The sequence below is a fragment of the Miscanthus floridulus genome, chromosome 1 (genome assembly GCF_019320115.1).
Source record: "Miscanthus floridulus cultivar M001 chromosome 1, ASM1932011v1, whole genome shotgun sequence".
In the NCBI taxonomy this organism is placed as follows: Eukaryota; Viridiplantae; Streptophyta; class Magnoliopsida; order Poales; family Poaceae; genus Miscanthus; species Miscanthus floridulus.
Genome location: NC_089580.1, coordinates 188,242,096 through 188,258,601, shown reverse-complemented (window position 1 = coordinate 188,258,601; position 16,506 = coordinate 188,242,096). Strand labels below are relative to the sequence as shown.

General features: G+C 45.5%; 1 protein-coding gene across 2 annotated transcripts; it reads right to left on the bottom strand.

Moving 5' to 3' along the window:
* Nucleotides 1-11,937: 11,937 nt before the first annotated feature.
* LOC136505953 (nuclear transcription factor Y subunit A-7-like) lies at nucleotides 11,938-15,672 on the bottom strand. 2 transcript variants are annotated; one of them, XM_066501095.1, is made up of 7 exons: nucleotides 15,495-15,672; nucleotides 14,424-14,467; nucleotides 14,163-14,300; nucleotides 13,884-13,996; nucleotides 13,706-13,774; nucleotides 12,571-12,741; nucleotides 11,938-12,383 (listed from the first exon to the last, which is right to left on the bottom strand). In XM_066501095.1, the coding sequence occupies exons 2-7, from the start codon at nucleotides 14,428-14,430 to the stop codon at nucleotides 12,162-12,164; spliced, it is 720 nt and encodes a 239-aa protein (XP_066357192.1). In that variant the 5' UTR covers nucleotides 14,431-14,467; nucleotides 15,495-15,672; the 3' UTR covers nucleotides 11,938-12,161. The 2 variants fall into 2 exon arrangements, with proteins under 2 accessions (XP_066357192.1, XP_066357185.1); XM_066501088.1 differs by lacking the exon at nucleotides 14,424-14,467.
* Between the last annotated feature and the right edge of the window lie 834 nt (nucleotides 15,673-16,506).

Sequence of the window (16,506 nt, the reverse complement as noted above, 5' to 3'; positions counted from 1 at the left end):
GCTGAGAAACACCCTTGAGAGTGTTAAGAAGAGCAAGGTCCTAATGAGATGATTGAGATTTGTGAATCCAAGTGAGAGGCCTCATTAGTGAAAGCAAGAGTAGCAAAGTGTGCATCTACCCTTCTCATTAGGTTTGTCATGGTCAAGTGAGAGTTCGTGCTTGTTACTCTTGGTGATTGCCATCACCTAGACGGCTTGGTGGTGATTGGGAACTTGGTGATCATCCAGCGGAGCTTGTGGATGACCCAACTCAAGTTGTGAGCAGTTGTGGGTGATTCACCGCGACGGAGTGTCAAAGAATTAACCCATAGAGAGCACTTGATCCTTACGCAGATCAAGAGGGAGCTACACCCTTGTGTGGGTGCTCCAACGAGGACTAGTGGGGAGTGGTGACTCTAATACCTCAGCAAAACATCATTGCATTCCTCCTTCTCTCTTTACTTTAAGCATTTACTTTGAGCAATTCAATTCTTGTCTTTACATTCTTAGAATTGTCATGCTAGAGTAGGATTAGAATATAGGTTGCCAAACTTTTGTGCGTTAGAACAATAGAAACACTTTCTAGGCACGAGGGGTGAAGTGGGCTAACCATAGGGTTTAATTATTGCAAAGATTTTGAGAATTAGCCCAATTCACCCCTCCTCTTAGGCATCTTGATCCTTTCACAACTCAAGCAAGAAGTAGCTCGCCTCACCAAGGACTTGACTCAAGTGAAAGGCAAGACGAAGTAAGCCAAACTTCATCAAGATAACACCATCAAGGATGTGAAGAAGCTTGATGAAGGACAAACCGTGATTTGCTACGTGTGCCACAAGGAACGGCATAAGTCCTATGAGTGCAGGGTGAAGAATGGGGGAGGAGCAAAGAAGAAAGAGAAGAAGCAAACAAGCAAGCTCTCCAACACCTACACCAACAAGGTGGACAAGAAGGCCTCCACACCATACTTGCTAAAGAAGAAGAAAAATGATAAGGTGGTGGCCATCAAGGTGAACAAGCAAGCCAACAATGGGGTCAAATGCTTTTGGGTGCCAAAGGAAATCATCTCCAACATGAAGAGCACCAAGAAGGTTTGGATCCTGAAAGGGAAGTGAGAAGTCCGATGGACATCGGAGAATTTGGAGACTTGGCAAAGTATGGGTGCATTTCATGGGGTGCATTATGATGGACAAAATCATTGCCAAGTGGGTTAATGAATACTATGGACGTAAATTCCCTTTCCCATGTTAGGTAACTAGATTCAATTTCCTTTAAGTAGTATCAATTTGCATTTCCTACAAGTGGTATTTCTTACAAATTGGTATCTTTAAGCATCTAGTTACTTTTCATGCCTAGGTTTGCATTTGCATGCTTATATCTTTTGTCATGCATACGCTAGGTATATCTAATGGTAGGCTTTCTCGTTTTCATTCTTATTCCTTGGAGCAATCCTACATGGTTTAAAATTATTTAGGAGCACAGCACATAGCTTGTCTTTCGATTTTTTATCTAATATGTGCCAAAGTTCAAATTATAGATAATTTCTCCTGAATATCATCTTCGAAAATGATTCTCACATTCATGTGATGTCATATTTCAAGTGTATAATTGATTCTAAAATCAATGTGCATGCCTTCTACAAGTATTCTATACTTGTATGTATAAATTTAGGGGGAGGTTACTCTACAAGTTGGATGCTTTGAGACTAACACCTTTTCAAGCTTATCATGAGTGTAGTAGTCTCATTGCAAGGAAAATGGAGTCCCCAGAGTTAAGCATCATACTTCAAATATCCATCACCTATTGCAAGTGGTAGAAATCAAAGTGGTTTCCACATGTGGTATTTCTAAACCGATATCATCATGTTGATTTCATTTTGATATTTATATGCTTTCTCCATATATTATATAGATTAAATTCCCTTGAGCAACAATTTGCCAATTATGCATATGCTTTGCCTTCTACCTTATGTATGCATATATTTAGGGGGAGCTTAGTCTATATAATGTGAGAGTCAAATTTTGTGACCTATTCCACTCTACATACAAAGGATCACAAAGTTTGACCCTCCCTCGTGCTACTAATGTCTTCCTTTTCGGTGTTTGATTCCAAAGGGGGAGATTTAGAGGACCAAAAGCAAGCACTAATTTGTAGGATCAAAAGCTAGACCATAATAATTTATAAGTGGTAATGGCCTACATGTGGTGTCTACAAGTGGTAACAGTCCGAGAAAGGGAGGATAGTGGATTATAGATGAGTCTATGTAATGGGAAGAATTGGTAGGAAGCAAGGCTTAAATTCATAATGCCACATGGGGGCGTTTGCAAGGGCAAGATAAGTTTTTAATATGGTATTCTTTAGTTTTACAAGTAGTATATTTTAGCATCTTGCATTGCATCCTTAAGTAGATAGTTTTTAAATTTCAAAATTCTATTATTTGCTTACTTTGGTTGTGTTGTCATCAATCACCAAAAAGGGGGAAATTGTAAGGAAAATTGACCCTAGGCCCATTTACTTTGGTTTTGGGTGTTTGATGATCAACACAACTAAGTTGAACTAATGAATTTGTAAGTGATTGTTTTGTAGTTCAATAGGGTGCAAGAAATGACTTGGACGAAGGCGATGTGATGATACGATGATCAACACCTTAAGCAAGACCTTAGGAGCATAAAAGAAGATCCAAGATATCAAGCAAAGTCCAAGCATGAAGATAGGAACCAAGCTGCACGCAAGATCGCAAAGAAACGAGCTCACAGAGGTGACTGGATGCTGGAGAAAAGTGACCGAACGCTCCAATCAGTGACTCGACTACAGTAGGTGTCAGCAGCAGCGACTGAACTCTGAACAAGTAAAATGACCAGACACACTGATGGCACTGTTTATCAGTCTAGCAACACACTCAGCATTGATCAGATGCTGGTGGCAAACCAACCAAACGCAGGACAACATCGTTCGATCAAGCACAGAGAGGTTCCAGAGCGACAAACTTGTGACCGGACGCATCCGGTGGCAAGTGACCGGATGCTGGTAGTGTCCAATCATTTGTTTGTGGCTCCAACGGTCGAGACGACTGGACGCGCCTGATCAGGATGACTCCAGCATCTAGTCAGTAGTAGAAAAGCGGGATTTCATCCCAAATGGCTACTTTCTCAGTGGGGCATATAAATAGACCCCCAACCGACCATTTAAAGATAGTGGAGCTGAGAAAACATATCAAGGGTGTTGATACACTAGTTTAGTGATCTCCACTTGCATAGCGCTTAGTGATTTATTAGGTAATTAGTGTAGGTGCTTTGTGAAGTGCTTAGGTTGATTAGACCACCGCTTATGCACTTGCTCTAGGTTTAGGCCTAGTGTTTAGTGAGGTTTGCATACCTCTTACCACTCGGTGCTTGTGCGTGCCATTGTTGTACATTGGAGGGGCTTGTAGTCTTGCGAGATCACACCAACCATGTTTGTGGTGTGGCCGTCACCGTGTACCGAAGGGAACAAGGCCCACAGCATTTCGGCTAGAAGCTTGATAGTGAAGACGGCGGGGAGCATCCAGGAGAGGCTTGCCGAAAGGCACGTCAAAGACCCACTTGCGCGTGAGGAAGGCCCGAGGCTATCCATAGAGTTACCTGACTAGGAGCTTGGCCCTTGCAAGGGATTCTTTGCGAGGGGCTCCAATGAGGACTAGGGGAAGCTTGCGCGCTTCTCGATACCTCGATAAAAATACCAGAGTCATCGACGGGAGTTTGCATATCTCAACCTTGCTCTTTAGCTTCTATATTTACATTGATTGTATTACATCTTTTGTGGTAGAGATAGCAACACACTAGCTAAACCGTAGTTGCACATTTAGATAGTTTATCTTTTGCACAGGTTTTGCTAGGGTTAGAAAAAGAGGCCATAGTTTAAGTGTTAGAATTTTAAGTTGCCTAATTCACCCCCCCCCCTCTTAGGCGTCATGGTCCCCTTTAAATGAGAATGTATCCTCATCTGTGGATGTAAACAAAAAATGAAAGAGAGCTCACGATGCATTGTCAAAATTATGGCACTGTCGTTTAGGCCATATTTCGAGGGGGAGAATAGAAAGGCTAGTTAAGAATAATATTCTTCCTCCATTAGAGTTCTTAGATTTAGAACAATGCAGAGAATACATAAAAGGAAAGTATGTAAAGAAAATTAAGAAAGATGTCAAATGAAGCGCAAGAATTTTACAGATTATTCACACAGACATCTGTGGTCCGTTTCTTGTAAAGAGTGTGGATGGTTATGATTCATTCATAACATTCATAGATGATTACTCCTGTTATGGCTATATTTATCCAATCAAAGAAAGAACAGAAGCATTGGATAAATTTAAGATATTTAAGGTAGAAGTTGAAAACCAACACAATTTAAAGATTAAGATAGTCAGGTCTGACCATGGGGGGGAGGAGTACTATGGTCGGCATACCCCATATGGCTAAGTTCCTAGACCTTTTGCAAGGTTCTTATTGGAGAATGGCATAGTAGCCCAGTATTCTATATCGAGCGAACCTCAGTAGAATGGAGTAGCTGAAAGACATAATCATACCCTGATGGATATGGTGAGTAGTATGATAAGTTACTCCACCTTACCATTGGGCCTATAGATGGAGGCGTTAAAAACCGTCATTCATATTCTCAATAGAGTACCAAGTAAGTCAGTGCCCAAAACATCATATGAGTTGTGGACAAGAAGAGTACCCTCACTAAACCACTTACATGTGTGGGGGAGTCCTACTGAGGCTAAAGTATTTAACCCAAACATTGGGAAGATAGATCCCAAAACAGTAAGTTGCCATTTCATTGGCTATCTAGAAAAGTCAAAAGGTTTTCGTTTCTACTATCCGGACAGACATACAAAGTTTGTGGAAATGAGACACGCTATCTTCCTAGAGGAGTAAATGATGAGGGGGAGCATGGTAGCTCAAGAAATTAACCTTGAAGAGAAGCGAGTGTATGCGTCCACTCTGGTGATTCATGAGCCATTTTTCTCACTACCTGTTGTCGCTGCACCAATAGTGCAAGATACTGTGGTGCCAGCACCTGTTGTTATTCCACCTATGGCAACAATGAATGATGATAAGGAACCTATTCTTTAGGATCCTGTAGAACCTATTACCACACATGAGGGGGAGCAACAACAGCCTCAAATAGAAGATGTGCCAAACGTGGAGGCCCCTAGAAGGTCTCAAAGAGTTAGAAAATCAACTATTCCTGCTGACTATGAAGTATACAACACTGAGGAATTTCAAATGGAGGATGATCCCAGCTCATTAGAAGAAGCCATGAGAAGTGATCATTCATCAAAGTGGCTTGAAGCCATGAAAGATGAAATGAAATCGATGAATGCCAATAAAGTTTGGGACTTGGAAATAATTCCTAAAGGAGCAAAAATAGTAGGCTGTAAATGGGTCTATAAAACAAAACTTGACTCTCAAGGTATCGACAGAATATCATCGGTAGTCCTCTAAGGAGTATCCCACGAAGGTAGATTGATCAACAGGGGAGCGTGAGATCAAGAACAAGAAGTCAATAGAGACACACGATTTAGATAGGTTTAGGCCATCAGTATGACGTAATACCCTACTCATATGGTCTATTGGTTTGTATTAGCCATCGTATAATATTACGTGTGTTTGGAGGGGGGTCCCTGCTCGCCTTATATAGTCCGAGGAGCAGAGTTATAAGTCGGTTAGATCTGAGAGATAACCGGAAAGTAATAACTGATTATAGAAATCTTGGGATCATATATATCCTAACAGATCTTGTAGTATCTTTGGGAAATCTTCTAGATATCTTGCGGAAGGCGTTGACTAGAGTCGTGCCCTACAAGGCTTCGTCTTGTGGGTTGGGCTGCCCCTAAGGGCACAGCCCATGTGGTCTGCCATGGGTATCCGGGGTCATACCCCCCACAGCTAGTCCTCGAGCACCTTGTACCTGTTGTGCAACGCCGTCTTGAGCTTGTCCGAGCAGGTGCGAACAAAGCCGAGCAGTTGAACTCATGGTCTGAGCACCGTGATAAGTTGTCGAGTAGTTGTTAGCAGTTGCCGAGCAGCGCGTGCTGTTACCAACCAGCACGAAACATAGCCGAGCAGCATAACCCAAACATAGCTTGCCATAAGGGTGTAAGGAGCTCAAGTTTAGAATAAAAAATTTCTTTGCAGTGGACTAAGTGTGCCCGCTTAGAGTCTGACCATGAGAGAAAGAATTAGTCTTGTTTAGCTTTGAGAGGCACAGAGTCTTCCAGAAAGAAGCAAACACATTCATCATGCGGTGAAGTGTGCCCACTTAGTCCCTGAGCCTGATAGTAGATGACGTAGTTATTTGGTGCCAGAGTCAGAAAGTAGATATCCAACCGAGCAGGCAGCTAGTCCCCAGGCGTAGCCATGAGATGAGAACAAGCACATTCACTACAAGATGAAGTGTGCCCACTTAGTGCCTGAGCCTACTGAAAGATGAAGAATGAATCTTGTAGCAGGGTCAAAGAAAAAGAAGTCTAAAAGCTTGCTGACGTCGTCTGACATGCGCATATCAAGACCCCAGAAGCGATGCCCAAGATCAGCACCCTGATCTAAACAGCATGGAGCAGCTTGATAGCACACCGATGAGACGTAGCAAGATCCAACCACCAAGGGAGCACCGAGGAGCGAGGAGTCCCCGACATCGCTGGCGATGTCCGAGCATTGAGGAGCGAGGAGTCTCCGGCGTCGCTGGTGATGTCTGAGCACCGAGGAGCAAGGAGTCCCCGGCGTCACTAGCGATGACCGAGCACTAAGGAGCGAGGAGTCCCTAGCATCACTGGTGATGTCCGAGCACCGAGGAGCGAGGAGTCCCCGGCATCACTGGCGATGACCGAGCATTGAGGAGCGAGGAGTCCCCGACGTTGCTGGCGATGACCGAGCACCGAGGAGCGAGGAGTCCCGATGTCGTTGGCGATGACCAAGCATCGAGGAGCGAGGAGTCCCTGGCATCGCTGGCGATGACCGAGCATCGAGGAGCGAGGAGTCCCCGGCGTCGCTGGCGATATTCGAGCACTAAGGAGAGAGGAGTCCCCAGCGTCGCTGGCGATGTCTGAGCACCGAGGAGTCCTCGGTGTCGCTGGCGATGACCGAGCACCAAGGAGTCCCCGGCGTAGGCGGCGATGTCCAAGCACCAAGGAGTCCCCAATGAATCTGGCGATGTCCGAGCACCGAGCACCGAGGAGTTCTTGGCAAAGCTGGTGAGGTTCGAGCACCGAAAAGCGAGGAGTCCCCGGCGTCGCTGGCGATGACCGAGCACCAAGGAGCGAGGAGTCCCCGACATCGCTAGTGATGTTCGAGCAACGAGGAGCGAGGAGTCCCCGGTGTCGCTGCTGATGACCAAGCACCGAGGAGCGAGGTGTCCTCGATGTCGCTGGCGATGACCGAGCATTGAGGAGCGAGGAGTCCCCGACGTCGCTAGTGATGTCCGAGTACCAAGGAGCGAAGAGTTCTCGACGTCGCTGGCGATGACTGAGCACCGAGGAGCCAAGAGTCCCCGATGTCATTGGTGATGTTTGAGCACCGAGGAGGGAGGAGTCCTAGGTGTCGCTGGCGATGTCCAAGCACCGAGGAGTGAGGAGTCCCCGCGCATAGGCGGCGATGTCTTAGCATCGAGGAGTCCCCGATGAAGCTGGCGATGTCTAAGCACCAAAGAGTCCCCAGCGAAGCTGGCGAGGTTCGAGCACTGAGGAGCGAGGAGTCCCCGGCGTCACTGTCGATGACCAAGCACCGGGGAGCGAGGAGTCCTCGGTGTCGCTGGCGATGACCAAGCACCGAGGAGCGAGGAGGCGTCGCTAGCGATGTTCGAGCATCGAGGAGCGAGGAGTCCCCGGTGTCGCTGGCGATGACCGAGCACTAAGGAGCGAGGAGTCCCCAGCGTTGCTGGCGATGACCAAGCACCGAGGTGGGAGGAGTCCCCGGTGTCACTGGCGATGACCGAGCATCGAGGAGCGAGAAGTCCCCGGCGTCACGAGCGATGTCCTAGCACCGAGGAGTGTGGAGTCCCTGACGTCGCTAACGATTGAGCACCGAGGAGTGAGGAGTCCCTGGTGTTACTGGCGATGACCGAGCACCGATGAGCGAGGAGTCCCCGGCATCACTACCGATGACCGAGCACCGAGGAGTCCTAGGCGAAGCTGGCGAGGTCCGAGCACCGAGGAGTCCCCGGCGTAGCTAGCGATGTCCGTGCGGTGAAGTGTGCCCACTTACTCCTTGAGCACGAAGAAACTAAGCGCTAAGGAGTCCTCGGCATAGCTGGCGATGAAGCATGAGCGATGAACAGTCTGGTCAACTAGTCGGCGGTGAAGTGAGCATTGAGTAGAAGCGATCGGTGAACAGTCCGATCAACTGGTCAGCGATGGAGTCGATGATCCTAGCGGTCTGACCAGTTGATCGGTGGTGAAGTCCGAGCACCAGGTGATCCGATCACCTGGACGATGATCCTGCAATATAAATATATAGAACGGGTAGTACATGATGTACAAATATATGAACTCCGAAGAAAAAACAGCAATGGCGATGAAATAGCGTAAGTAGCTCGACGATTAGTTGGTGTGAAGATGTATTTAATATAAACCGCTCGAACAGTTAGTGTGTAGCTGAGTCTCTAGCCCTAGCTATCCTGTTAACCATAACATGGAGCGCAGAGCCTGTGTACGTGTAAGAGGAACAAACGTCGCTAAGGTGCCGCTACCGACCACCCATAACGTAGAGGGCAGACGCTCGTGCACGTGTAGGGAGAAGCCGGAGACAGGGCCGTCTCTGGAGGTGTCCGAGTATCAACAGGACTGTTCGGGGGTTTGGAAAATCGTTTGGAGAGCAAACATAGAAAAAACAGTTCGGAGAAACATTGCGGCGATATATGGAGACCGGAGAATATTTAAAAGAATATTAAAGCGTGACTTAGCTTTAGACAGAATGTCTAGTCGGCGACGTATGGCGCTATCTGGTCGGCGAGAGGATGGACGTCTTCAACCTTGTCGGTGAATCTGCCCCTCAGGGCATGTTGGTAAGCGGCGGCGGCGTTGGTGAACCTGAAGGGTAGAGCCACAACTCCTAGAGTTTTTCGAGTAGCCTCCGATAGATCTGATCGATTGATATGATCAGATCATCGTTGTTGATCTGCCTCCTCTGGTAGCGAGGAAGTGGGCGGTGAGTCGTTGATGAAGGCGACCTCAGAAGTGGTTTCAAGATCGAATCTGATGTTGCGGGCGTGGGGGTGGTCGGCGCAGAAACGATCTGCACCAGCTCGAGGAGCTCTCTGACTCTGTCAGCGTTGATGACCCACAAGATGGATCCGACCGTGAAGATCTAGCTGGGCTACGGAAGGGACGAAGAGCCTATGGAAAAAGCCATCTTGTTCGACAAGAAAACAGCACGCACAGACCCTACCTAGCGCGCCAACTATCGATAGAATATCATCGGCAGTTCTCCAAGGGGTATCTTACGAAGATAGATTGATTGGTAGGGGAGCGTGAGATCAAGAACAAGAAGGCAACAGAGACACACGAGTTAGACAGATTCAGGCCGTCAGTATGACATAATACCCTACTCCTATGGTCTGTTGGTTTGTATTAGCTATCATATGATATTGCGTGTATTTGGAGGGGTCCCTGCCCGCCTTATATAGTCCGGGGAGCAGGGTTACAAGTCGGTTAGATCTGAGAGATAACCGGAAAGTAATAACTGATTACAGGAATCTTGGGATCATACATAGCCTAACAGATTTCGTAGTATCTTTGGGATATCTTTTAGATGTCTTGCGAAAGGCGCCGACCAGAGTCGTGCCCCGCAAGGCTTCGTCTTGTGGGCTGGGCTGCCCCTGAGGGCGCAGCCCATGTGGTCTGCCATGGGTATCCAGGGTCATACCCCCCACACAAGGGAATATAAAGAGATATAAAGCGCGGCTTGTGGTAAAAGGCTTTACGCAAAGAGAAGGGATTGATTACAATGAGATCTTTTCTCCAGTCTCATGTAAAGATTCTTTTAGAATCATAATGGCATTAGTGTCACATTATAATTTAGAATTACATCAGATGGATGTAAAGACGGCATTCCTCAACGGAGACTTGGAGGAAAATGTTTACATGGCACAACCGAAAGGTTTTGTCATGGAAGAAAAAGAACGAATAGGATGCCGCCTAAAGAAATCTATTTATGGATTAAAACAAGCTTCAAGACAGTGGTATTTGAAGTTTGATCAGACAATAAGGAATTTTAGGTTTAAAGAGAATGTTGAGGACAATTGTGTCTATGCAAAGTTTAAGAATGGAAAGTTTATCTTCCTTGTCTTGTATGTGGACGATATCTTACTTGCTAGTAGTGATGTCAGACTACTACTGAAGACAAAGAAGTTTTTGTCCTCAAAATTTTATATAAAAGATCTTAGTGAAGCCTCGTTTGTTCTAGGGATCGAAATTTACCGAGATAGAAGTAAATGGGTATTAGGACTGTCATAAAAGGCATACATAGAAAGAATCTTAAAGAAATTCAGTATATACAAATATAGTCCCTCACCTGCTCCTATAGTCAAGGGCGATAGATATGGGGATTTTCAATGCCCCAGGAACCAATATGAGATCGATCAAATGAAAGCGGTTTCATATGCTTTAGCTGTAAGAAGCTTGCAATATGCTCAAGTATATACGCTCCCTGATTTGATATTTGTTACCGGGTTACTTGGCAGATTCTAGAGTAATCCTAGAATAGAACATTGGAAATTAGTAAACAAAGTCTTGCGATATTTGCAAGGAACAAAAGGCCTTATGATGACGTATAGAAGATCTGATTCACTCCATATATTGGGATATTCATATTCTGATTATGCGGGAGATGATAGAAAATCCACGTCTGGATATGTATTCACTCTCGCAGAGGAGCTATTTCATGGAAAAGCTCAAAGCAACTCGTCACTACAGCGTCCACAATGTATGGCGAGTTTGTAGCGTGTTATGAGGCAACGGGGTAGGTGAACTAGCTAAAGAAGTTTCTACCCAGTTTGAAGGTGATTGACGACATCTATAGACCACTTAAGTTATACTGCGATAATAATCCGGTAGTATAGTATGCTCATAACAATAAGCTAAGTGGTGCTGCCAAATATATTGACATAAAGTATTATGTTATGAAAGATAAAGTCCGGGATCATATCATAAGTCTTGAGCATATAAGCACCGAAAAGATGCTCGTGGATCCGCTTACAAAAGGCTTACCACCCAACGTATTTAGATAACATGTAGCCGGCATGGGTTTAAGGAAAAGCCTATAATTCCTGGATAAAAGAAAATCCAAAGTTAAGTATCTATTTCAGAACAAAGTGGTGTGTTTATAGCTATTAAATCTATCAGCAATTAACCGTGACGATAAAACATGCTCTATGCGCTAATCTGTAATGGAATGAACAAGAGTAAATGATATGAAATTGAAAGATGGTAGGAGATCAAGGGAGAGATTGTTAGATTGATCTCTGATTCTAAACTTGGCTCAACGGCCCAGTTGGGCCTTTGATCCATGCCCTGATCAGGAGCGCTCAACCCACTATGGCTGGAGGACCCCTGTCACACTGCGCAATAAATAGAGGTGGAGGCCGACGGCTCAAGTCACGAGGTTCACCTGAGCCGAGTTCCCCACCGAAATTTAAACCCTAATCCGATCTAGAGGGGCGCAGCTAGTGACGAGAAGCCATCAGCCACGCCGCCCGCTCCACCGACGTCGACGGCTTGATCGACCTCTTCCCTGAACGTCGCTGCCCGTGCGTAGACTTCAACGACGAACGAGATGGCCGACGCTTCTGTATCGACTCCCTCTGCGGTGTCAGGTTTGACTCGTCCATCTTCTACCTCTCTCTTTTTCTCTTGTTCTACCTACTGTTTCTACACTAATAGATATTTTAGGGTTCATAATTTTATTCAACAACAAGTAGACATGCTAGTTTTATACCAATAGATCCTGTTAAAGACAGGACAGCATCACCTCCACTCTCTAGTCCAGACCCAACGACGCGTACCAGGTACAGAGCGACCGCCAATTCGGACACACCTAGTTTAGTTACAGTTACAGTTGCAGAGACACCCCGAGTTCAGTTCAGTTTAGACAAGAGCCAGAGTCGAATCGCTGATAAGCCAAGGATGAGTTGCCAGTTGGGGGGCTGGCTCCCTACGCGCCGCCCCCTCTCGCGTGATAGTGGTGGCGATCGCCGGGCGGCAAGCTGTGCTCGTGCTTCGTGAACAGGCCGCCGTTCGTGGGCACGCGTTGCGCGTCCGAGGAGCCACCGCCGCCGCCGGGGGACTCCGGCTGCTGCTTCGTGTTCAGGAACCGCCCGCCTGTTCCCCGAGCTCTCTTCATCGCGTGCAGATGCCGAGACTCGTGGAGGTACGGCTGCACAAACAGAATGTTATTTTTCCGAGTGTACTTCTGAAGTTCTGCTTTTATGCTGGGAAAGAAGGCACTAGTAGAGATGAATGTTTTTATACTGAGTCCAAAGGCAACGGTGCCATTTTTTGAAAAGGAACTCCTAATGACAACAAAAATTCGTACAAAGCCATCAAGTGCGGCGAGAGAGTACCTTGCGACTTTTGACAAGCTTGTTTTCAGCCTCTAGCTTTGCACGCAGCTGCCTCCTTCGCAGAATCGCGTGGTATTGCTTCACGTTGACATAAATGGGCTCTTCGGTGGCTGGCTCGATTGGTAATGGCACTCGAGAGGACGAAACCATGCCCACCAGCTGAGGGTGCATCTGCTTGATTGTTTATCAGACAAAATATGAGGCTATAATTGTAATTATCAGTAGCAATGGCAACACATATGTACTGGAATTAGCAAAAAAAAGGAAAAGAAAAGGAAAGAAAAAAAAAGAGCTGCTGTAATACTGTAACCAAGAGAATGACAATGGGGTACTTATGCAGGCATGGAATATAAAAAATGGCTGCACGAATGCTTCGATAACATAGGAGTAAAATCTGACAAGATGAACAATGCTGCTGGGTGCTGTCTCAATAGATAAGCATGTAAGAGCCAATGCTGAATGCTAACGCACGCACGCATGCACAGGAAAACGGACCTAAAAAAGTACTCGTACTGAACAATATTGGCCCTGTTTGATACTCTAGCACAGCTAGAGATTAGAGTTAGTTTCTATCTCAGGACTAGCCCTGAACTAACTCTAGCCTAAGAGATGTTTGGATACAAGGGTTAAAATGATAATAAATGTGCTTTCCAAATCATTGGTGCGGGTGAAAGTAGAGAGAAAACAGTGGACCCCACCTCAAATAGCCCCAACTAGCCCAAATAATCACCTCTTTGGAGGGATAGTTTTTTAGGGTGGGCTAGTTGCAAATAACCCACTCTAGCCCTCCTATTTGGCTACTTTAGGGCTAGTTGAGCTCCAACTGGCCCAAACTAGCTCTAACCCATGGATCCAAACAGGGCCATTGTCTAGCACAGCCTGTTCGGTTGGCTGGTTTGTATCGTTGCTAGTTCGTGAAGAAGTACTGCTGGCTGATTTGTATGAGAGAAAAACAATGTTCTGACTGAAAATTTACGATCATTTACGACAAGCCACAATCAAACGAACATGCTGAACAGCATAAAGATCACTTACAATAGCATGCGAGCCATAGTGGATAAAGGACATCTTAGCACCAGCAACAGAAAGGAGAAAGTAATGAACGAACAGGCTGGACAGCATAAAGATCACTTACAATAGCATGCGAGCCATAAGCTGCCACTGCACCACCATAGTATGGATCAGCATATGGGTATGATATAGCCTGAAAAGGTGCATAATGCGTAATTCACATGACTGCCCATTGGAGAACAAGTAAACAATTGGAACTAAAAAAACCGTCGAGGCCAAAGGCTGCAAGCATTGAAACTTACAAAGGACTGAGTACGGTCAGGCTTTGGATGTGCATAAGCTGTTTCTGGATTGCCCAGGGATAAAGCTGACATCATCTTGTTTTCATCACTCTTTGAGTAACCATCAAGATTACCTAGTATTCGTACAAGAAGAAAATAGTGTCACATAACTATGATTGTACATATGCATACAAGGTTTGAAACTAACAAAATCCTATCTTGTTTTTTTCCTTTTTATTACCCCTCTAGATATGATATGATATGATATGAATACAGTGAAAAATGGATATGGGGGCAAACCTGAATGATCATTATGCTCATTGAGGCTTCCTTCGCTCATTCCAGACACTTCTTGATGGCTTTCACTGGTTGATTGGGTAGCTGGGGAGTCGTAATCAGGCATTTGATGACCAAATTGAATCATTACCGTGCCATTCTCTGCACAAGGATACAAGAGGTGTTAGAATTCTAGCTGCATGAAACTAAACTACTAATAAGGAAATAAAAAGGACAAACTACTCGCGAAACCAAATTGAGCAATATCATGGAGATTATCCTTACGTCTCATCTCATGGAAATTCTTTATTCTTGTTTTTCAGTTCATACTGTCCAAATATAAACATAGGTCAGTTCCCAAAAATAAACATGTGAGATTCGAAAACACAATAGAATCGACCTTTCCACCAAATTCATGAAAAAGGAAACTAAGGTAGTAAGCTATTAGGCCCTCAAATTGATCATGCGAGATGTGTAGGGGGGGGTGTTTGGTTGCCGCACCTAAATTTTAGTCGTTGTCCCATTGAATATTTGGACACATGCATGGAGTATTAAATATAGACTAATTACGAAACTAATTACATAGTTTGTAACTAATTTGCGAGACGAATCTTTTGAGCCTAATTAGTTCATGATTTAACAATGTTTTGCTATAGTAAACATGTGCTAATGACGGATTAATTAGGCTTAAAAATTCGTCTCGTGGACACATTATGTAATTTATTTTTTTATTAGTATCTAAATACTCCATACAACATCCTTTCGACACATCTTCTAAATTTTAGTCGCCAGATCAAACACCCCCCTCACTTGGGCATGCACATGCTCTAAGGTAGTAAGCTAGCTAGTAGTAGCGCTGTATCAGAACCATGCATCAACTCGGTAGCTCCCTCTGAATTTTTGTTCTTCATGCAACCAAAGTATGTGATGACAGGACCTCAGACATGACTAGTTAGTTCTGCCAATAGGCTGCGCTAGCGAAACAGTGCTGCGTCTTAATGTCGTCGGTAGGTCACTAGTTCTTCCCACTCCCCACCTCCAGTTCCTTTACAAAGTTTGCTGCTAGCCGTGCTTGTAAGGCCTTAGCACAGAGCACATGCTGGAGCCATCACCTCACCTCCACCCAGAAATGTGCCCACAAATCCCAGCACCGTATCAACTCGAAAACCAACCGACCAACCAAGAAACTAGTCAGATCCACCGCAAATCGGCCAGAAGAGCCAAGAAACGATCCCAAAAAGAAAAGAAAAGAAAAACTAGCTCGGCTGGGAGCAGAGCTCCGGCCACACCGCGGGGAGTAGATAGACCACAGATCAGAGAGGGCTGGAGAGAGGCAAGTCAGCGAGGAAGGAAGACCTGTGAGATGAGGAGGGAGCATGTTCCCCTTCCGGCAGCCCGCCGCCCTTGCTGACTCTTTCCCACCTTGCTTGCTTCGCTCCTCTGCAAGGTCTCCTCCCTCCCCCTCCTCCCCCCTCTCTCTTGCACTCGCAAACAGAGGGTCTTCCAGTCTGCAGCAGCCTTGCTTGGCTTTTCTGTTGAGCTGTGCTGTTGGCCCTTATCTCTCCTCCCCCCGCCTGCTCACCAACTACTTTAGTCTAATGACAATAATGAATAAAGCAGATGGGTGTTGTTACTTGTTAAAAGAGGTCAGAGGGCTGCATACTACTGTAGTATAGTACTTATATGTGACAAGAAAAAGAAACATGTCTGCATAGCTTATACAAATCGGGTGCAAAATTCGTCTCTTTATTATTATTAGCGAAAAACCAGCGGCAACAAGTTGTACTACCCTATTTCTGCTTCTGAGGCTGAGCAATTAGCATCTTGCTAAAGATTTGAAAATTGTCAAATCATGTCTGCATAGCTTTGAGTAAGTTGTCGTACTGGCAGTTCTTGATGAACCACGTTCACGAGCACATCACTCGCTTTTAACAAGGGCACGGGAAAGCCACAGAGCCGGGTTAGCGTGCTGCTACGGTTAAACATAACTTACCGTGTGAATCTAGGAACCGGGACTTTTCATTCCAAATTGCTTTCCTGATTCCTACTCCATCAGACATCACCAACGAAAGATCAACTAAACTGACACAAATTCTTTTAAAACAGTGAAAGATACAGGGTAGATGCTGATTGGAATTTGGAAGACTTGCATTGACAGGGTAAATACAGTAATTCCATGAGGGCCGGTAAATTAAGCCCAACTCGGAGAGACTTTGAATTTTCTCCGCGCAATATTTAGTCTATAGCTCTGCAGAGATCTTTTGCCCTTGCCGTTGCCGTCGCATTCGCATCACGTAGATCTGCTGGAGTGCTGGCTGCTGCACTGAAGAAGTAGTCGTTGGTGTGGCCATCCGTCCTTAAAAAAACA